Source organism: Drosophila subpulchrella, chromosome 2L (assembly GCF_014743375.2).
Source record: "Drosophila subpulchrella strain 33 F10 #4 breed RU33 chromosome 2L, RU_Dsub_v1.1 Primary Assembly, whole genome shotgun sequence".
Classification (NCBI taxonomy): Eukaryota; Metazoa; Arthropoda; class Insecta; order Diptera; family Drosophilidae; genus Drosophila; species Drosophila subpulchrella.
The window spans coordinates 23,728,238-23,750,581 of record NC_050610.1 but is presented as its reverse complement, the minus strand read 5'-3'; the positions used below and the strand labels follow the sequence as shown (position 1 = coordinate 23,750,581).

At 39.2% G+C, this 22,344-nt stretch overlaps 2 protein-coding genes across 2 annotated transcripts in view; both read right to left on the bottom strand.

The window, feature by feature from the left end:
• Window positions 1–8,007: 8,007 nt before the first annotated feature.
• LOC119548400 lies at window positions 8,008–9,804 on the bottom strand. The gene is made up of 2 exons (XM_037855628.1): window positions 8,344–9,804; window positions 8,008–8,266 (listed from the first exon to the last, which is right to left on the bottom strand). Exons 1-2 carry the CDS (start codon window positions 9,412–9,414, stop codon window positions 8,258–8,260), a joined length of 1,080 nt encoding a protein of 359 aa, XP_037711556.1. The 5' UTR covers window positions 9,415–9,804; the 3' UTR covers window positions 8,008–8,257.
• A 5,118-nt stretch (window positions 9,805–14,922) lies between these two features.
• Window positions 14,923–22,344, bottom strand: part of LOC119547092 (neural cell adhesion molecule 1) — a 73,863-nt gene continuing 66,441 nt past the window's right edge. Inside the window, exons 17-20 of the mRNA XM_037853791.1 lie at window positions 21,707–21,894; window positions 21,467–21,575; window positions 20,539–20,813; window positions 14,923–16,738 (exon numbers count right to left, since the gene is read on the bottom strand). Coding sequence (XP_037709719.1) covers window positions 16,076–16,738; window positions 20,539–20,813; window positions 21,467–21,575; window positions 21,707–21,894 — 1,235 coding nt within the window. The 3' untranslated portion in view covers window positions 14,923–16,075. The remainder of the gene's footprint in view (window positions 16,739–20,538; window positions 20,814–21,466; window positions 21,576–21,706; window positions 21,895–22,344) is intronic.

Here is a 22,344-nt window from a genome sequence, read left to right as displayed (position 1 = left end):
TTAATTGTTTTCGTAATGGTATAGATATTGTTATTTCTCTATTAAAAGCATTATTAATTTGTATGATGGGACCTCCTTGATGGGATACCAATACGATTTTGCAGCCCTGAGACTTGGAACGGGAATGCGTTAGTCGTGTCCTTGGTAGCCGCCTGCTAAAAATGCGCAGCACAACAAATCCCCAAATCCCCGCTAGCAAATTTATTTTAATTCACTTTTGGACGCCGCCTGTCGCTCAGTTCTGTTCCGTTTCGCCTCGTAGTCCCCTCTGTTTTTCTTGGTACTTGTTTTTTTTTCTTTTTTGGTTTTGGCATTGCCAATTTCCTGAGCCCAAACTGCCACGGCCTTTTGGTCCGAAGTGGATGCTGCCCACATTTTGGCCTGACACTGGGCGACATTGAAATGAGCACTTTAGGCAAATAAGCCGAGGGCCAGGGGGAGTTGCTCCAGAATCGGGGATTTGGGGATTGGAAGATTGGGGAATCGAGACACCATCCACCCAAACCAACGAACTAAACACCAAAAACAGAAGTCGTCACTGTTATCAAATGTATTTTTATGCTCTTTTGATTTTTATGACCACAGCGGCGCAGAGGATCTGCGGGCACTTGATAAGTGAGCTGGGGAATTGTCCTGGCCCCCATGGCGAAGGCGATTACTCTGACCCACTGGGCAGTGGGAATAGTTTTACTCGGGGCTACTTAAAATTAAACAAATTACTGCGCCTGCGACGGTATTGTATTGCTTATCCAAATGCCTGTCGTCGATTTGTCCCCCTTGTCAGCGCTGTTTTTAGGGATATTCCAGTGCTATTTTCTCGCTGGCAGGCGCGTGCTGGAATTAAATGTGCCGTGAAATAAATCCAGCGACGACAAACCCGGAGAGACTGGGCCAAAAACGCTGCCAAATGTCCTTCACAGCGACTGGATCGCTCTGAATGTCTGACTCTGACTGTGTGTGTGTGTCATTAATAGAAAAAAAAAGTGAATTGAATCCGAAACCAAACAGCCCAGAGTCGGAGAATTGCTAACAAGCCCAGGCTCCCGGGGGTGGAAAACAAAGATGGAAAACAAAGGAGATGTTCGTACAAGGAGCATAACAATTATGGCCGGCCCGAACATAACCGTTCTTTAATGGGGATTAAATCCAAAGAAATTATTCAGCAGACGCTTCAGGATGTGCTCGAAACACAAAACATTTTAATAACAAATAATAATCATACAATGTGGCATTTATTATCCCGCGAGGCCATTGGATTGGATGCGATATTGTTCTCAATTCGAGATTAAATATTTACAGAGAGGAAGCAAATTCAATTTTCAATTAATACCAATTAAGGAACATTGTGTATACGAAATAAGATGGATTGTGTGCTTGAAAGATATTAAAGTCTGTTTCTCTTCCATAACTAGAAATATCTGATATTAATTCAAAGGAGAAATATAACAGCGTCAGCGATAAGTTGTCTAGCCAACCACCGAGCCAAGGATCCACCGAACCCTCAAGAATACCATCCCATCACATCCACTTAACCCATGAGTCCTGGCCAACCGCAAGGCGAGCAGCTGGAATCCTTGGCAACAAATGCCGAGGAATTCGAGCAGCCGCAAGGACAACAACATTTATGTGTGTGTGGGTGTGTGTTTCCTGTGGGCTTCCTCTGCCTTATTTATCTCAACACAAAGATGACATTTGTGTTGAAACAGGCAAATTAGTATTTATTGCCTTTTGCTGCTGCTGACATATTATTTTATTTGTTTAATTAATTTACCAAAAAATGACCACAAAGCAAAACCATCATCCTCCATGTGTGAATATACATATGTATGTGTGTGGGTCTTCTTCTTCTTTCCTCAGCGCTTTTATGTCATATGGCATATGGCATTCGTAATAAATAAGCAACAGATAACCGAAAAGAACAATTAAAAGAGAGCCAAAACTTCGGGGCTCGTAAATTCTGCTGCCGTAGTTTGAGTTGATTTAATGGTTTTCCTCCTGCCAATCCCCTTTTATCTCACTTCATCACAGTCGCACACCCCACAACACACACCCCACACACCAAATACACACACTGAAACAGAGTGTGTCCACATAATTAAATCAACTAAATATTTAACGGGACATTTGTCTGGCGCCCCTCGTTCATCGTCCTTTATCCATCGACTTGGATTTTTATTACATTCCAGCGACATTAAGTGGACTTGGGTGGTGGCATTCCAGCAGCTCCTCCCCCATAAATTAACCATCGCCGGAACAAAATTATATTAAGTAAATCATGTGGAGACAAGGCTTCTTGGGGTTTCCTGTTTTGCTTAAGAATCGGGGTTTGTTTTGGGGGAGTTTGGGGTTCCCTCACTCTGAATCACTCGGTAATAAAGTGTGTTTGTGAAAATCTTTAAGAGAGGTTGCTATCATGTTAGGTTTAATCAAAAAGTTTTCGATAATTATATCAATTTGCAAAAAAGTTTTATAAATGCCTGATCAAGCTAAATCTCTTTCTAAGTCCTTTCTTACAATCCAAATTTCTTTATTGAAAGAAAGGATGATTATACTTTCCTACATACTTGATTTATTTGTTGATTAAAGGGAACTTTTTTTATCCCTTAAGAAATAAATAAATGTAAGGGCTTTTTCTTTAGTAGGAAAAGGGTTTATGACAAGACTTCTTATGGCGCCAAGAGAGTTGTAAACTCTTAAAAAGTTTAAAAAATCGTTGCATACTTTTTGGGGATCTGCGGTAAGTTGACTTCACTCTTGGTAATCCTTTTTCAGGGACTTCCCCCGCCATAACTAATCGCATCTAAGTGAAAACGAGCGTTTTATATATGGGGGCGTGACTTTTGCCGGATTTCTGGGCGTGGCTGCCCTGTCAAATCTCCGGAGCCACTTGCAACTTTGTCACTTTATGGGTCACAACCGTTTGACTGCATTCGCTGGTGGGTCGGTCTTTTGGTGGCTTGTTGCCTTCTGTTATTGTTATAGCCTGTGTTGCTTACTGCTCGCGTTGTCCATAATAAAGCAAACATATGACAAGCAAGCAACGAGGGAATTCTTGGGAGAATCGCCAATGCTTTGCCGCAGGCAAAAGCCGGACAGGCAGCCAATAAAGTCGAGGCAAGCCGAACAAAGTCATGAAAAATGTTGCCAAAAAAAATAAACAACAGTCGGAGAAAGGGCCAGGATCTCGGTGGAAATGCCACAACGAGGCGGGAATGTATCTCGGTGTTATTATTATTTTTACTGCAAGGCATTCGCATAAAGGACATAATCATATTTTTCATCAAAGTCAGCAGCAGCGATAAAAACTACAGACACACTCGCATTCCCAGGCATATATACACATCTCTGCTCATCCTTTGCCACCCGGAGCATATCTATTCTGCAGTTGCTGTCAACATTTTTCATATCATAAACACTTTTAGTGTTGATATTACCAACAATAACTTTTCCCCTCGCACACACACACTCGCTCCAAGGATATTTGGCATGAGCGACACGCCCACCCGTCGTGTGGCTGCGAAGGTTCATCCTTTCCCGCCTCGAATTTGGGTTTTCGTGCCCCTGACGCGACTCTTGGCCCAGATATCGCAGCCCAAAGTGTTGGCCCTCCATGGAAGTAAGCCAAGAAGCGGCTGAGTTGACGCTAGGAATTGGACAACTCTTTAAGAAATTGACAGGGTTCTGTAGATCTGTCTTGTGTGGTGCATCTATAGATTCTGAGCAAAAATCTTTATATATATATTATGTTTTTAATATACTTTAAACTAAAATAGATGGTAAAAAAAATAATACATGGAAATATAGAAAAGTAATCAGTTGAAAATAAAGCTCTTTTTATAGAGAGACTTTAAAACCTAAGGCCATATTATTATGTAAGATAATTAAACTTTTGAATTATACTCTTATTATATTTAATCATAAGAAGTACTTATATAAGTGCATTAGAGATACAAAGACATAACACTTAAACGCAATAATAACTAAGTGATATTCGCTTAAAGCAAAGACAACGAATTGGCCTTGTAGCTGTTAAATTTCTTTATTTCTGCTCGTGTACCTTTTTTATTCTTATCCTTGGCTTCACGTGCTGTCATGCGGTAACTTTATTTCGCCAGAGTAAAAGTGAGATACTCTTTTGTGGGTTGAGCAGTGAATTAACTCAATAAACATTTCAAAATAAATAAAAATTACATTTAAATAACCTTTTTATATTTAAACATTAACTAAGTGCTTTAAGTTTACCATTAGAGTTGATGCCTTTTAAGCTCTCCTCTAAATAAATATTTTTTAAGAAGCCTAAAATCATTTTTTTTTTTGTGGGTTATAAAAGAAATGTGATGACACTTTTTTTTATTAATTCCCGCATTAATAAATATTATTTTGAACAACATAACTTTTTTAAAGTATGTTTTTATGTGGGCTTTATGAAAAAGGTGTGTTGACAAATAAAGTTTTTTTATTTTGTTATCGCCGTTCTATTTCACTTTTTATTCGTATTTTCTATATTGGCTTAAATTTACACATGTGCTCGCTAGTCTCTCTTATATCGCAGTGTGACCGTTCTCCGATCTTTACAATATCCTTATCGTCATATATTAGCTTAACTTAGTTTTACATTGAATCGGAATATCGGAATTGGTACATAAATGCGGAAGTTAGCATGTAAATGATATTAATACTAAATAGTCATCGGCATACAGCTTATTCTATGAACCTCTCTAATATACTGCTAACAGCTCGGCCATCCTGACAATTAGATCGTCCTCGATCGTGAGTTTCTAGTTTTGTATCTGTACGTATAAGCTAATTAGAATAGTTATGATATATATGTGCACAAAGTTGGTTAGTTATAAATAAATTAGACATAAATATTAGATTAACATTTTAGGAGTTACTTTCACACTGATTACGCCAATCTGCCCATTTCCGCAACCGACATGCTTCTACAATTCCATCATAGGGAATTTGGCTAATTTGACAATTTTCAATATCACTTACAACATACCTATCGTTTGGCAAAACTTTTTTAACGATGTATGGTCCTTTGTACTTTGGCACAAATTTTTTATTTGTACCAATTGTGGTGTCAATGTTTCGCATTACAACAAAATCGCCTTCTGCGAATTCTACATGATTTTTGTGATTCTTCTGAAAATATTCCTTGCTTCTTTTCTGACACTGTTCAATTTTATCTGAAGAGTTTTTGCGGACATTTACTAAATCACACTGTGGTATATCATTTCTATCATCTAAGTATTCTGTTAATGCGTCAATATTATAACCTCTCTGCTGAACTCCAAATAACAACACTGAGGGTAATTCTTTCGTAGTTGAATGCATTGAATTATTAATGGCATATTCGGCCTTAACTAAGAGTTTGCTCCAATCCTCGTGCTTAATTGGTTCAGTTATCTTGGCTAGCATCGCTTTTACAGTCCTATTTACTCTCTCCACCTGGCCGTTCGCCTGAGGTGACGCAGTTGCTACCTTAACGTGTTCGATATTATTTTCCAATAAAAATTTTGCAAATTCTAATGACGTAAAACATGTACCTCTATCACTTACGATTCTACGTGGTCGACTGTAATATTGAAAATATTTCGAAAAACAAATGTTAACTTCTTTTGTACTCGTTGAATTTACCGGAAACAATTTAACGAATTTGGTAAATCCATCAATAATTACTAACAAATGTTTCTTTTTCGATATGACTGAGGGCAATGGTCCAAAATGATCTATATGTAATGTATCAAAAGGAATTGGTCGCTTGGGTATATTATGTAGTGTTCGATTATTCGCATGTGTGGGTACCGTAAACATGATACAGTTTAAACAATTTCCAATAAATGCTTCTATTTTAGATCTCATGTTCGGAAACCAATAATGTCTCATTATTTCCTTTAAACATTTCTCTGTACCTAAATGGCATAAATTTTCATGAACTCTTCTAATTATATGGGATTCCATTTCAGCTGGTACATATAACAGTTCAATATCATTCTCACCTAATCTATAAACAATTCCATCATTCAATATAAAGTTCTTCACAATTCCAAGTTCTAATTGTTCTTTCAATTTTACTATAATACTATCCCTATTTTGCGTTATCTGAAGCTGAAGATTAATGTCGTCACTGTCAATTACTGAAACTATTTGATCTTTGTTGTCTCTTTCCTGAATATTCACTACAGGTTCATATTCAAAATTCTCATTTAAGGCTGAAGGGTATCTACTCAATGTATCAACATGTGTCATATATTTTCCACTACGATGCTTAAGGGTATAATTATAATTGGCCAACTCTAAAGCCCATCTGGCAATACTTGAATTAAGGCATCCTTTTCCTAGACATAATACTACTGCATTACAATCTGTCACTATATTAAATGGAATTCCTTCTAAGTATATTCTAAATTTTCGTAATGAGTAGACTACAGCTAAAGTTTCCAATTTGAAGCTTTCATATCTTGCCTCTAATTTTGTTGCTCTTTGTGAAAAGTAGGCTATTGGGTGGAACTTGCTATCATCCTGTTTTTGCAATAAGATTCCACCAAATCCCTCGCTACTTGCGTCGCAATGCAATTCAGTTTCTCGGTTCGGGTTGTACAAAGATAGTATAGGAAATGAAATTAATTTCTCCCGAAGATATTCAAAAATATTGATGCAATCTTCACTGAGTTCATACTTAGCGCCTACTTTTGTGAGCTCTTGCAATGGTTTCGCTATTTTTGAGTATGCCGGAATAAATCTCCTAAAGTAAGAAAATAATCCTAAGCATTTTTGCATTCCATGGCGATCTTTTGGTATCGGAAGATGTTTAATAGTTGATGTGTGCTCATAATTTGGACTGATTCCTTTTCCACTGAGTGTGTACCCTAAAAATTCAATGCTTTCGTAAGCGAACTGGCATTTACTTACCTTAATTTCTAATCGGTACTCTGCTAAAATTCGTAAAACTCTTCCTACCGTCGTAAAATGTTCATTCAATGTCTTCGAACCTATAGCAATATCGTCGATATAGACTACTACATTTCCTTCGCGAATCAAAGGTTGCAGAATAAAGTTAATAAATCTCATGAATACTGCGGGTGCATTCATGAGTCCGAAAGGCATTCTTGTGTATTCATATTGACCGGAGGGTGTTACAAAAGCTGTATACTGCACTGAACTTTCTGCTACTTTCACTTGGTGGTATCCACTTTTCAAATCTAAAAGTGTGAAATATTTGTTTCCTTCTAATCTTTCTAAGCAGTCATCTATGAGGGGAAGCGGGTATCCATCACGAATGGTTATCTTATTAAGTTGTCTATAGTCTACACACATACGCTTTTCTCCGGATTTTTTCTTAACAAGTACAATAGCGGAACTATAGGGCGAATTGCTTTCTCTTATGAATCCCTTTTTCAATAACTCATCAATTTTTAAATCTACTTCTTTCTTTTCCTGATATGAAAGTCTTCTTGGTACCGATCGTACAGGCTCTTCCGACTTAAGTCTTAGTCTCATTTCATAGCTATGTTGGATAGCTGGGATGTTGGATAAACTTAAGTAATTTAATCTTATTATTTCATTAAGCTCGCACCTATCCTTATCACTTAACTTCGGGTCAATGTCAATACTTTCATCATCCTTAAATACATCAATACTATATATGTATGGTATGCTATCATCACTATCTATTTTACTCTCATTACATAATTCTTCAAATCTTCTACTGCTTTTCAATGGGTCACTGTCTCGATATGTTTCAATATTCACTAAACTCTTCAATGGTTCACTGTCAATGTTCAATCTATTCAATGATTCACTGTCTCGATATGTTTCAATATTCACTAAATTCTTCAATGGTTCACTGTCAATGTTCAATCTGTTCAATGATTCACTGTCTCGATATGTTTCAATATTCACTAAACTCTTCAATGGTTCACTGTCAATGTTCAATCTATTCAATGATTCACTGTCTCGACTTGTTTCAATATTCTTAAATAAATGCAATTCTACAATTTCTTTTATCTTATCCTTAAAAATCAATTTTATTCCAAATTTTTCCAAAAACTTACGTCCTAAAAGAACATTAGTTGCAACATAGTTGTTGGGTACAACAAAAAATGAAATTTCTTCTTCTCTGTTTTGAAAAACAAGTCTAACAAATATTTTCCCGAAAGTTTTAATCTTAAATCCATTAACTCCACAGTAGTCCGTCGGAAACAATACATCGCTAAAGTTACTATAAGGAATCGCAGCGTGCTGAATTAAATTAATGGCGCTTCCCGTATCAAACATGGCAGAAAGTAAGGTTACGTTAGGCTTCTGTTGACAATCAGTGTAAAAATATACTCCTACCTGGTTAACAATCGGAATAAACATATTGTGCCCCTCTTCGTCATCTCGAATCGGCTGGTTGTTGGCTGCGCCCACCATCCGCGGATTAATTGTAGGCTTCTGTTGACAATCCTTCAGCATATGTTGGAGGGATCCACAACGGAAACAGGACCCCTTCTCGCGTTTCGACGCAGTACACGACGAAGCGTAATGCCCATAAGCGGAACAATTATAGCAGCGGATTGTGTTCCGCTCATTTCCAGAACTTTCTGCGCGGTGGGAAAAATTGTGCGACTTCTTACTTAGACTTGCATACTTCCGAGCCAACTCTTTCAATTGTCCGATTGTTGTAGCTGTGTACAATAGGGCGATATTGGCTGAACGATCACGAAAACCATCAATGATGAACTGGACTGTCAATTTTTCGTCGATGTTAGCACGCATAGCAATTTCCTCCATAAGAAGTATGTATCCCATAACGGTGTTCTTCGCAGGGTTAAAAATGGTTTCCTTTAACAGCAATACAATATCAGCAGTTGAACTGCCATGACCAAATGTTTCTATAAAGTTTTTCTTAAATTCGTCATAAGTACTCGATCGGTCAACACGCACAAACAAGTCCGCATCTGTGCCCGGTTTCATAAGCATTCGTACGCAGCGCAATTGAAAATTTTTACACTCATTAACATCTCTGCAGATTCTCTCAAAATCCAAAATCCACTTAAGAGCTTCCTCATTTTCAGTGGCAGAAAACGGGACCATGAGCTGCTTTACCATTCTAATGTCATCTGTCGTCTTGTTGTTGTTTTGCATCAATCCGGCCAATATCTTTTTCTTTTCAGCCACCCTTATGGCGGCGTCAAGCAATGCTTCCTCTTCTTCCAATGTGTGTATGTGTATGTCTTCGCTAGCGGTTCCTTGACTTAGTATATCAATTTTGGCGTCTTCTTCCTCCAATGTGTTTTCCGGGATATCAGCCGCTTCTTGGCAACCGGCATCCAACGCAAGCTTGCGCAACTGCCTTAAAGTTGCACTTGTTGGGAACAAGATTTCATTGGCTTGTAGCCACTCAACAATTTGATTCTTGTCCATTTCAGAATGGCGTCGTACGCGATCGCAATTGTAAGGGAAAAAAAAACTGTGTGTCCTCGGATGACCAGAAATGTTTACGTAGGCGGGTGTTTAAAAGGTGTCTATCCCACTTCTGAAGTTGTTATCGCCGTTCTATTTCACTTTTTATTCGTATTTTCTATATTGGCTTAAATTTACACATGTGCTCGCTAGTCTCTCTTATATCGCAGTGTGACCGTTCTCCGATCTTTACAATATCCTTATCGTCATATATTAGCTTAACTTAGTTTTACATTGAATCGGAATATCGGAATTGGTACATAAATGCGGAAGTTAGCATGTAAATGATATTAATACTAAATAGTCATCGGCATACAGCTTATTCTATGAACCTCTCTAATATACTGCTAACAATTTATAAGTACCACTTAAGTTTTTTATTTATTATCTATCATTTTTTTTTGAGCTCTATTCTAAATAGGGAATATAAGGTCTGTCTTGTTCGCAGAAATTTTCACAACCCGTGCATTCTTTTTTATTTAGTGTTTGCTCGCGTACTTTTCATTGTCCTTTTTTTCTGGTTTTAGAGAGATAATTACGAAAAATGTTTTGCGTGCCGTGTTCATTGCGCGATGGGCCGGGCATAATTATGACTTCTTTTGGGAGGCTGGGGGTTTATTTCCAACAGGACTCGAGGGGGGCAATAAAGGGTTAGTGTGCGGCATACTCCACTCTTTACAGTTCAACACAATTTTTTCTGCTTTCGCTTATTTCGTTTCGCCGCTTGCTTTTTATGTGTGGCGCGTGTGTTTTGGGTTAAATTTGTAGCTCCATTTCGAGAAACAGTCCACGTAGATAAGACATTAAAAAGTGGCAGCTACCGCAAAAGAAGGAACTTAACAAAGGGCACAGATAAGTAGGGAAAATGAGAAGGGCCAGGGCACCGAAGGACTCAAGGATAACAATAATGCAGGGGACAATTGTCAACCTTTTCGTAAGCCGGTTGTGCGGCGGAAATCAGGGTTTATGGAAATTTTCAATTTGCTAAGCAAATAGCTCTCCTTGAATCGATTTGTGCTGAATGGACAAACACATGTTGCTCCCCTAACCCTCCCCTGCCAAACTGCAGTTCCATTTCAGAGCTATCCCTTCCCTAAAACTGTCCCTTGCAGGTTTCACTTTGGTATCCCTCACCCTCTATGCAGCAGTCCAATCCCCTGCCGATGCGGATCGTCGTCCATACCTTTGATGGCTTGCCAAACAGTTGGAATATGATTTTTGCAATTTTCGCATGAACTCAACCAAAAAATTAAACTTGACTACACTGCACAAATTGTAAAGTTTTTAATACGTTCGGGGGCGCATTTCCCCCTGGCGAGGAGGCAGTTGCTCCTGTCATGGTTGTCAATCTGTGCGCCAGTCAATGGAAGGAAAAAATTTGTAGCTCCTCCTTCACTCCTGCCACTCCGATTCGTTCATATTTGCATCGCTCCTGTGTTTCTGTGTGTGCGTTAAACTTTTTCAGCTTGCAAAATATTTGAAAATTATTTTAATTAAGGCATTTTAATTAACACATACACGGGCCCACACACAAGTTGCTCTCCCCCGATGTTATTGCGTTGGTATATTTGTTTTCCCTTCACTCTTTTTTTTTTGCATAAATTGTTAGGGGGAGTCGACTTGGCAACATCTCACCATGCCGCATGTTGACACAGAATTTAAATTTATTTTTCTTGTTGTTTGCGTGATTATTTTCACAGCCCATTTAAATAATTTGAGGTATATGCGTTTTTCGACAATGTTGGTTAGAGTTGTTGGAGTTATTATAGGTATACCTTTGATGAGTTTAGAAATCCTTGAATTGGGAAAAAATGTAGGAAGTTTCTATTGGCTAAATAAATATATATTTCAGATAGATATTTAGGTTCCCTAAAATATAACTCAGTGAGTGTAACAGCAAGTTTCATAAGACCTACCTATGTTTTTTGCAAACAAAATAATAACAGATTAATATAAAAAATCCCTATAGTTATTATGAAAATAATTAAATGTAAATAATAATATGGCTTCACTTAAAACTGGAGTTGGTTTTAGTAAAAATCAATAAAAACACCTGTTTCAAACCAGAGCATTCGGGTTAGGGATAATTTTTTTAAGAATTCCCTTTTTTCGCGGTTATATAACGATATTGCTCGGCTGCCATTAGTTCAACTCGGCTTGGTCGGCGAGACCGAGGCCTCTCGGGGCGACTGTAATTTATCGACGTGTTTCTATGTAACTGGTTTTGCTCCACGTATATATGTATATATATATACTTTTAGGCCAAACACGAGCGCTTAGCCATAAATTGTTGCGTTGAGCGACGCACGGAAAAGCGAGAAAGAACGGTATAAAAAATATAGAAGCAGCTCCGGAAAAGCCGAAAAACTCAACTCAAAACAAAAAAGCATATGGAAGGAGGCCGTTGCGCTAAATTTCATTTCATGCAGCGCTGCGCCTCCAACGACATCGAGGCGACTCCGTTGGGGTCAAGTTGAAAGTGTAGGCCGAGATTTATGACCCTGCCAGTGGGAGGACCACCCACTAGCCGCCTTCTCGGCGATTGGGTTGACAAATTTGCAAAATTTGTGCGGTCAAGTCACGGGTTAATTGAGTTCAAATATGCAATTACATATGCATTTGTTTACGGCGATTATTGCGGCCTGTCAGATGGTGCAATAAATCAAATAATAAAGCCCTGATGTTTTAATTAAAATGGCCAGCTGGGAAAAAAATTGAGAATGCTAAAAGAGCTGGCATACTTTTACACGCCTCTGCTCATTAATTTAGCTAACAAAAAGTGCGGTTGGTTTTTAATTAAAAACCACTAAAAAAGCTCCGGCATTACAATTCAAATTATAATAAAAGCCAAATGCTTCAATTATGGATATTTGACCTTCGCCCGAGGGATCGCGAAATATGTTTCAATCCGCCACCTTTTTGCACGACGACGTGCGAAGTCGTTTGAATGCTAAAAACAAAAACCAATATTAACTTTAAAACTTCCGTCTCGCTCGCGCTGCTAATTGCGTTGACAATGCCGGGAACAAAGAGGTCAGAGGGCAAAAAATAAAGGGAGCGAACAAAGAAGGCGGCCGGGGCGTGGCTCGCCTTCTGCTAATGAACATCGATTTGGCCTCAGCTGCTCGAAAAACGCTTTTCCCGTAATCGAAATCGGAATTTAAATTGACTCATTAAAACGGAGCAAAAAGCGGGTCGCACGACAATTAAACAAACGCCCCTCGCCATTCGCTATTCGCCATTCAACCACCCCCCAATCCGGCGAGTCCAGGCCACACAATCCGGCAAAAACCCCCCGCTCAGAAGTTCGATTCCGTCCTTAGCCCCCGCATCCCCCGACATGGGGTCATTAGTTAATTTGCCAAAGCGGCTTCCCTGTGGTAATACTCTGCCGGTGGCTTTGGCCCTGCAAGTGTTATAACGTTATAACGTCGGGAAGTTCGATAATGAACAAAGAAAGCATCCGGCAGGGAGGACTAGGATTACCAGTACTTCCCCCTGTCTATGGGGAATTAATGATACCGAGGAAATTACTTTTTTTACACTTATATTTTTATTCCAAACAGATTGGATAATGACCTTGGAAAAATAAATATTTGTATAGGGTGGTATTTTATATCTCAACTGTAAAATTTATATTTTAATAAGAATCCATTTTATAGCTAAGCGGCTTCATTAAATACAATAGAGTCTTGGCTAACTTATTTATTGAACTTATTGATTAGTCTATTCTAAGACGTATTTTAAAGTTCCCAAAAAAACGGGAATACAAATATTTTAACTAAAATGATAGAGGATTAATTACCATATAAATAAATATATAAATATTTCTATATAAAACGCTTTTTTATATTTCTCAATAATAAGGCATCATATTTGTACCTTTTGTAACCATAAACTTACCTCTGATTAAGACGATCTCCCATTTTTGATGTCCAGAACACCCCATTATACTTATTATTTTACAGCAAACTTTTCAAGGCAATCTGCTCAGAGAATTTTAAACGGGTTCAATCTTTTTGGATCACTGACGTCAGTCTGTCATTCCTGCCATTTATTATGATGCCTTTCAAAATTTAGCCACTGTCAAGGACGAGCTTTGTGCCCGTCTAGTAATTTATGTTTGCCGCCCCTAAAGGACCTCCTCCCATTTTTTGTTGCCTTGGTGCGGTGCGTGCTGAGCCGCAATCTGCCGGGGCTATTAGATTTTATTGAGCCGCTGATTTACACAATGCGCTTCAATTCAATTCTCTGGTCGCCTTCAGTGGCCTGTGGTGGTCTAAATTAAACTGGGAAACTCTGGGCGCGGTGCTAATCGCTAATGGAGGGAAAACTGTAAACGGGAATTTAATTTTCACACATAGTCGGTGCGGAAAAATCAATATATGCTTGGTCGAGAACAACAAAAGCATAAATCACGCTCATATTTCCTTACAATTTGTTCCCTTGCTTTTTCTATTAAAGGCCCTTTCTTTTCTACACTAGGGGGCAATCCATTTGTTTACATTTTCTGACCTCGGGGCAATGGTTTTTCCTTTCTTGGCTTTTTTCTTTCTTATTCCTCAATATTATTGTTGTGTCTGGGTAATTTCTGACACGTGTGAAGGATATCTATTAGACGATGACATGAAAGCAAATACCAAACAAATACAATCAGAACATTTCCGAATTGTTCAATAGCCACTTGACTGGAAATTCAATAGATAGTTGACTTACTCCGTCTTAACGGAATTTTGTCACATTAAAGGCAAATTAATAAGTTTTTTAATTGCCTATTATCATTTTTGGGGATTCCCCCTATTCATTTCCAAAATTAACAATGGATCATAATAAATATATTATATCTTACCTTGAGTTTCACACCATATAATTATAATATTAATTAGCTGTCTGCCACTTAAAAATGTTACTATTAAGTGTTGTCCGCCCTGTAATTAAATGACTAGCTTAACTTCGTTGTGGATAAAAGTTTAGCTGAAGGAATTCAATATCAAATTCCAATTCCCTATTCAGCCTGTCGATTCAACTTAAATCCATGGTTCTATTCGGTTGACCATTTCAGTTGGGTGAATGGGTGAGTGGGTGTGGCTGGGCCCCCCAACCACCCACGTATAAATTTGATTTACTAATGAGGCAAGTCCAGTGGAGGGGAAAACAAGGGACGGCGAGCATATGAAATTTTAAGTAGTTTTTTCGCTTGGCACTTGCGGTTTGTCTTGCGGGTGTTGGGAATTGTGGTTGCCATGTGGACCGCAGGAACTGGCTGCACATCCCAGTTTGAGTGGCGATTTAAATTGGCCAACTGGGGCTGGAAAGGATTGCGGACATGTGTCCGGCGTGTGTTCCGCAAAAAAGTGCAAATTAAAATGGAAACCAACCGAAGTTGGTCTCAACTTCCAAATTAGATTCCAAACCGAAATAAGTTTGCACCGCAAAGGGTTCTCCCAATAATTAATTAACTCTTTCGGCTTTTTGTAGTTGATCTATATTTACTTTTCGCCCTTTGTTTACATTCCAAATACTCAATTCTGTTTTTGTCACACTATCCTTCGACTTAGCTAAACACGTTTATTGATATTTATGCTTAATTCTGTTAGCCTAGCACAGTTTAAACTCTTTCATTTTCTATGATCTATTTTAGCTTAAGTCTAGCGCTTTCCATTCTAAACATTTAACTTCAGTATTTATTTTAGCTCTAAGCAGGACCATTTGCCGATTAAGACGGCATCTCAAACATAAACTTTGATAAATTTACAATCATTAATTTATTTTATATACAACAACAAAGGGTCTTTGGGTCTGATTAGTATTCTCTTTATACAAATTACCTATATATTATGCCACGAATATATCTTATATACAAGTACTTCTATGATATTTACTTCTCGTTCTCGAAATATTTTAGCTACAACATATTTAGCTACTAAATTGTTTGAGTCTTTTTGAAGTTTCCTTAAATTAGAGTGAGTGGTTTAACTGTGTTGTGAAGTGTTATCCCTCCAGTTATCCCCCTTTCCAATGTTTTTCCAAAACGAAGACTATTTCTTGAAAGTATCAGTTATTATAAGTTATTATATCTTTGTCGGGTTCTGCAATTCTTCAAAAATGCTACGCATTGAGAAAAGATTTCTCGAAGTCAGTTTTAAAATTAACAATGAATGGTAATGATATATTTTCTTCTTTTTCGGTTGATATAACAAGGGATATGCTATTGAACCAGGAGATATGATGGGATTTTCTCAGTTTTTTATCGGTTTCTCGGTCTTTACCTTTAGCTTAATATTTAGATTATGTATGCACAGCACCTTAACGAGAAGAAGACAGACCTATTTCAGTTTTCAAATTTAAATGGTGTATAGAATTTAAATCAATTTTGGAAAAATACAGTGAAATGTTGAATAGATCAAAGTTCTCATATATAGAGAGCGAATAATAAAGGAAATTAATATTTTTACACCGTTTAAATGGAGTATTGTTAATAAAATTCGTGGTAAATAGTACAATTGATAGCAAAATATAATTTTGAAATTAAAATAAATTTGAAAACTGCCACAGACCTGTCCGACATAGATTTATATTCCTACACAATAAACACATATATCCGCCACTTGGAGCCCCCGATTTAGACACAGCTCTCGGGCACTCGCTGCGTCATCAGGCAGTCCTTTATCGCATTTATGTTGATGTTATCGTCCAGATCCTGCGAGGAGTTGCAGGACGTGGTGGCCGTCGCGGTAGATCCCACCACGCCCATCATGCTGCCGGCGCTGCCCATCAGGAGACTCGAGCCGGAGTGGTGGGTGGTGGACTGCTGGTGGTGCGGGTGGTGGTGGTGCTGCTGTTGGTGGTGGTGCCGGTTGAGGGTGGCGGTGTGGGTGGCCCCACCTGCCGAGCCACCGCCGCCCGGTGGGTGGTGCAGCCGTCCGCTGGCATAGGCATTCATGATGTAACCACCACCGCTTCCCAATCCCGGTGGCAAGGTGCCCACTCCACTGCTGTGCACCGGCTGCAGGTGGGCCGCCAAGGTGGCCGTCGAGGAGAGGGAGGTGGGTGACCCGATGACCGTGCCGCCCATTCCCATCCCCACCCCCATGCCCATGCCCATTCCCATGCCCAGCGGCTTGGCAAGGCCGCCCAGAATGCTGCTGCTGGGTGAGATTACGGTGCTGCTGCAACCACCACCCACCGCTGCCACCGCCGCCAGGAGCTGCGCCCGCTGCGCGTTGATCTGATTGTAGGTGACAGTCGCATTCACCGCATCGCCGGTCAGCATCGTCGTCGTCACCTGGAAGCAGAGCAGATGGAGACATATATACACCCAGCAAAATAATTCAAAATGATAATCTAAATAAATAAAAAATTTCATAATTAAATCGAAGAATTGATCAAAACTTTTAAGTATTCGTCAGCAGTATATTCAAAAATATATTATCAAGAATTAAGCCTATATAAGCATTGAACCATGGTAGTTAAATATATAATATAATAGTTATTTAGTTTTGTATAATAATATATGTTAACAATAATATATCAATTCCTTAGTATGCTGAATATAAATGTATCTCTATAATAAAAATTTTAAAATTATTTTGCTATTATGAATTTAAATTTTAAAAGTTTAAAAAACTTAAAGCTGCAAAATGCCTTTTCTTACAAGGTAAATATCGAATGAGACCATTCGAATAATATTTTTTGCCAGTGCAGCCCATTCTTGCATCGGAAGTCATTCGCCTGAAAGCAATTTTGCACTACCACTCTATAGTTTTCCACATGAACAAAATCAAATTCTTATGTTTGCAGCTACCTGAACAATTTTAAATTCTTAAAGAAATCGGACACTATGCCAGGGAACTTTCTCATTTAAAACAATCATATTATTAAATAAATTGGGGTTATTTGAAAATTACGTTGGGTAAAAAAAACAAAATGGCTCATTACTTATTAAAATTGATATTAATTACATAAATAATTTGATATTAAAGGTGGAAAGTTAAATTATTAAATTAACTGTTATTAACGAGCTTGTCATTTTATACTTGGATGACAAATTATTCAATTAAGTCATATCGATTGAAATTATATTTTGCCATGTTAAATTAAAAAAACAATCTTATTTTGCCGATACTCCTGCTGTTTTCGGTACAATGATGTTTTGAACTGCCCCTCTCAGTCTCGCCCCCGCAATCCAATTAGCTCAAATGATTATACCGAAATGCTCGAATTTCGACTGGAACATCTAAAATGCTGTCGACCAATACTTTGTTATTTGCCCGTTTTTATTTTGCCGACTGGCAAAGCGAAATGGAATTCTAATTGAAATCTCAATGCAATTTCCAGGTGATGGGGTTTGGGGAATGGGGAACGGGGCTGCTGCGAACTGGCATGTTCGGCTGTTATGGCTGGCAATATTTAAAATTATTTAATTAACGAATTGAGTTATGCTGCGATTGCCCACTGGCCGGCATCGCCGCCCATCCAACCGACCGCATTTTAAGCCTGCCTGGAATGGTAATTTAAATGTAATTGAAATCTGCACAGCAAATCCCATTTACAGAATGAAACAGAAACAGAAATTCCCTTTCAGCCCCAAACGGCGTATCCGATTTGGGTTCGGAATCGGAATCGGATACTTTGTTATCTGGGGGTTCCGAATGCAATGCGGGTGGAAAAAATCGCAGCGTTGCCTGATTTCCCAACTACTTCTGTTTTTTCTGCATTGCAAATTGGTTGGGACCCCGCGCGGGGGAGTCCGTTTTCGGGGCTAATGTTTTTGGCCAGATTAGTGATATATATACATATATTCGCGGACTGGCAGTCAATTGGTCATGGCCGATGCATATGGCCGTTTCCCGGCTCTAATCTCGTTCGCACAGCTTATGGTAATGGCTTTCGGGGATCTCGACCGTTGTCAGCGCATAAAGGAGATATATGCACATGCCCAATATATACACATATATCTGAATATTCATATGGGCACTTTCTGGCAGGAGGGGGTGGACCATAAATAAATTCTAATTGCGAACTTAATGAAATGAAAACAAATGTGTTTTGGCCGACACTCTAATCTCGAATGAATGGTCGGCAAAAAAGCATACGCAAAAAATATGGAAAAATGTAAAATAAAGTCAACGTGGTAATAAAATTTATTATATGGAAAGCAATCGCCATGTTTGGGATTTAATTTTTGTGAGAATAATTTACTAAATGATTCAAGAGCTGTTGGGGATCAAGAGAAATCTATTTACTGAATTAAATGAACTTTGGGCATTTCGAATGAAATGCATTTAACTAGATTGGAATCCAGCTTTCGTTGGCACTGACTAACCAGATGCATTGCACACTCTTCAGCACACCTGTTGCCACTTTAAGAGCCACCCCATCCATCAGATGGATGGAAAAAAAGAAATCTAAAAAATTTCTAGGGCTGGGGCACTTGGTCTCTACGGATTTGGCCATCCAACACCAAAGTTTCGTGCTCAATACAAATGCAGAGGAAAAATTGATTGATTACGGCCCTCTCAACATGATATATTGTGTTTTAAAAATCTCGCAATTACCTCAGGGCCCCACACACAGGGCTGCCCAGGATGAATCCCCCGATTTAGCCAATGGATTTTTATTTATAACCTGAGTGGCAGTGCAAAGAGTGGGAATTTCGAAGGAGCCGTGACAGTTTAAAAGCTTTTTTTAATACGGTCGAGGTGTTGGGGGTGTTCGGGAGTGTTAAGGATTCCATAGGAGACCGAGAGATGGAGAGCCAACTGCCGGTTGCCAGGGATTCTGTTTAGCAATTTGACAATTTGAGTAGTTGATTGCTTTCAGTGCACCGACCAGATTGCCAAGACAAAGGGACAACGGGACCACGAAGTCTGGGCAATAGTAGCCCAGTTAATACGAACCGCAACTGACAACTGACAGACGTTAAACGCTCGAACTGGGCCGGCTCGGATTGGATTCATGGACTATCTAGTCATCCGTACCACCTTTCTCCTCCGCAGAGACACTCACAGACAGACGACGGACTGGACTGTTTGCAACAAACCTTGCCAAATCAAATTGCATTACGGGAATAAAGCAAAGCACAAACGGCAAACGACTTTGTCTAACTTTCATTTGCTCTCGCCTATCCCACAGAACGAAGGCCCCAAGGTGACACGTTTTAATTATTTCACAATCCATCAAAAGTGATGAGAGCCTGGAGTGATTTTCAGTCAATAGACACTCTTGCACAACTTGAGGGTCGAGTGGGACTTCTATAATTTAGGATAACTTGATGAAGGATAGGTACTTCCTACAAGTTTAGGGGACCAAAAATGGTTGAGTATATAGGACTCTTTGACCGGTAGGTTGGTAAATGGATTCTCAATTCTTAAAAACACTAAAACATTTCATGAGTAGTATTATCCAAATGGATCTACAAAAACTGGACCATATAGTGCTAGAAGGACTTATATAATGTAAGATATCTTAATGAAGAGCAGGTACTACCTAAAATTTTGGTTGAGTATAATTCGAGGCCTTTTGAAACCATTAAGAAGATACACCATAAAAGGTTTTCCAGTTTTTCCAACTAAGTATATGAAAAAAATCAATTCTCTTTAAATGAGGATAGCGTGAAGAGTTTGCTGTGGTAATCATCGATGTTACAAATTTCAAATGGGATCTATTAAAACGGGACAAACCTTCAAAGGATGCTTTATTATGATACAGTAAAAATATTTCTTAGACGACTATCTAATTATTTTGTTAACTTTTACTATGTACCAATATAAGGAGTGATATATTTTTAAACATTTTCCCTACTTTTAGACTTGCCTTTACTTTTAAGCTTAACTTACAAGATGTAGGACCACTATTATTTAATGTTTATTTGATCACAATCCAACAAACTAACAATCTTTATACAATATATATACAATATATCTCATTGTGGTCTCTTTATAACACAATTTTATAAATATGTAAAATTTGTTATATATATACAAAATGGTATGTTGTCATGCCGTGATGAATATGCATTCAGCTTGTCCCTAAAACACCATTTAAAACCCGCAATGGGGCTGCCTTGTTCATTGGGGTACTTACATTGCCATTGGGTGACCACTTGGAAACGCCGCCTCCTGCCGCCGCAGTGGCTGATGCAAACTGATGGCCATCTGTGGCAGATGCTGACTGTGCCGCTCCTGCTCCTCCTGCCACGCCCGATCCTCCCGAGCCCCCTGCTCCTGCTGCTCCTGCTGCTGCGTTGGCCACCGAGGACACCACCGCCGTGGAGGTGCTGCTCCCCGTGGCGGTGCCGGCGGTGGTGCTGCCCACATTGGAGGCGTTGCTGCCGCTGCTGCCCGCGCTGCTGCCGCCGACTGCTTGATTGAAATTTATTGATGAGCAGCCGCGTTTCGGGGTCGTGGCCGTGTGTTAGATTGGCGGGTTCCGTCGTTAAAAATATTTACGATTAAAAGAAAATTGCATTGGTTGATTGGATTGGATTGGTTTCGGGTTGGTTTCGGTTTGGCATCCGTCGTATTGTTGTTGTGTTGATGAGATTGATTACGATTGCGGGTGGGGTCGCCAAAGAACAATGGGTGAGCAGATAGCGGATTGCCATTGCGATTGCGGAACACATGAAAGTAAATGTCGGAGAAGTGGCCATAAAATTTGATTAAAGTTTAATGCTCAAAGTGCACACTATAAAAAGCAGCTATATTCCCGGTTACTTCAGCGGACACTTGACTCGCGGGGTGACATTAAAAGGCGAAACCAAAATTGAGCTATAAGCGCCAGCTGGCCCTGCACTGGGAAAAACACTTTGTGGAAAAAAAATTATTTAGAAATATAAAAATTTATAAAGGTTTAAGACCTTATTAAAAATTGGAAGGATATTTTAAAAATTCTTTACCAAATAACTATTTCTAGATAGAATATGTTGCAACACATTTTTCCCTGCCCTCTCTAGAATCTCGCACCCCCCACAAGTCAAGTGCCCCACACTGTCAAGAACTGTTTATAATCTTACCATATTGCGATGGTATTACGTCGGGATCACGTTCGTCCTCAACCAAATCCTCTGATGATTTCGTTTTTATGTCCGTGTGCTGCCAACGCGGCTTCTCCAGGTTTCCGCCCTGCGATGAAAGCGTCCAACGAGAAAATAATACGTACATTAATTGCTCGAAAATCGTAGGGGAATGTGGGTTGTGGGATTTGTTGGGTGGTTGGGTTTTTCGGAGTGGTAGATCCCACAATGCCAACTTACCTTGAAGACATCGCTGGGCTGGGCGGTCACTCCGGCGGCGGTGGCCTTGCTGCCGTGATGGCGATTCCTCCGCAAATTGTGCACAAATGTCACCACGAATATTCGTATCGCGATGGCCACACCAATAATTATGATGGTCAGGACACTGCCGACAATCACCGGCGACAATGTGAGTGTTACATCGTCGTCTGTTTGTCGTTATTCGCGTAATTACAGGTTGACAATCGGCGTTCATAAATCATCATCGGGTTTTAGATAGATTGCCATCAAGCCATCGCCCATCACCCGTCACCATTGCAGTGGTGCCACATATATCCACACATCAAATTGATTGCCGATGGAAGTGGCAGTTAAGGCATTGGGTTCCATCGGTGGGCGGACCGTTAAATTTGTCGACATTTGACGGTTTTATTTTTAGCCAAGGAAATTCACATGAAAATGAGACGAGAACAGAGAGCGCGTGTTTGCCATGAGTTATATGTATGTTATATTGAAGGCATTACAAGGGGCGATTTATGATTAATTGGTTAGGAGGACAGTGGGAAAATCCGTACATAAATCAGTATTTTTATGAGGCCTGTTTTTCATCTTGGAGCAACAGGGGTGTTTATATGGAGTTAACTTAGGTATTGGTACTG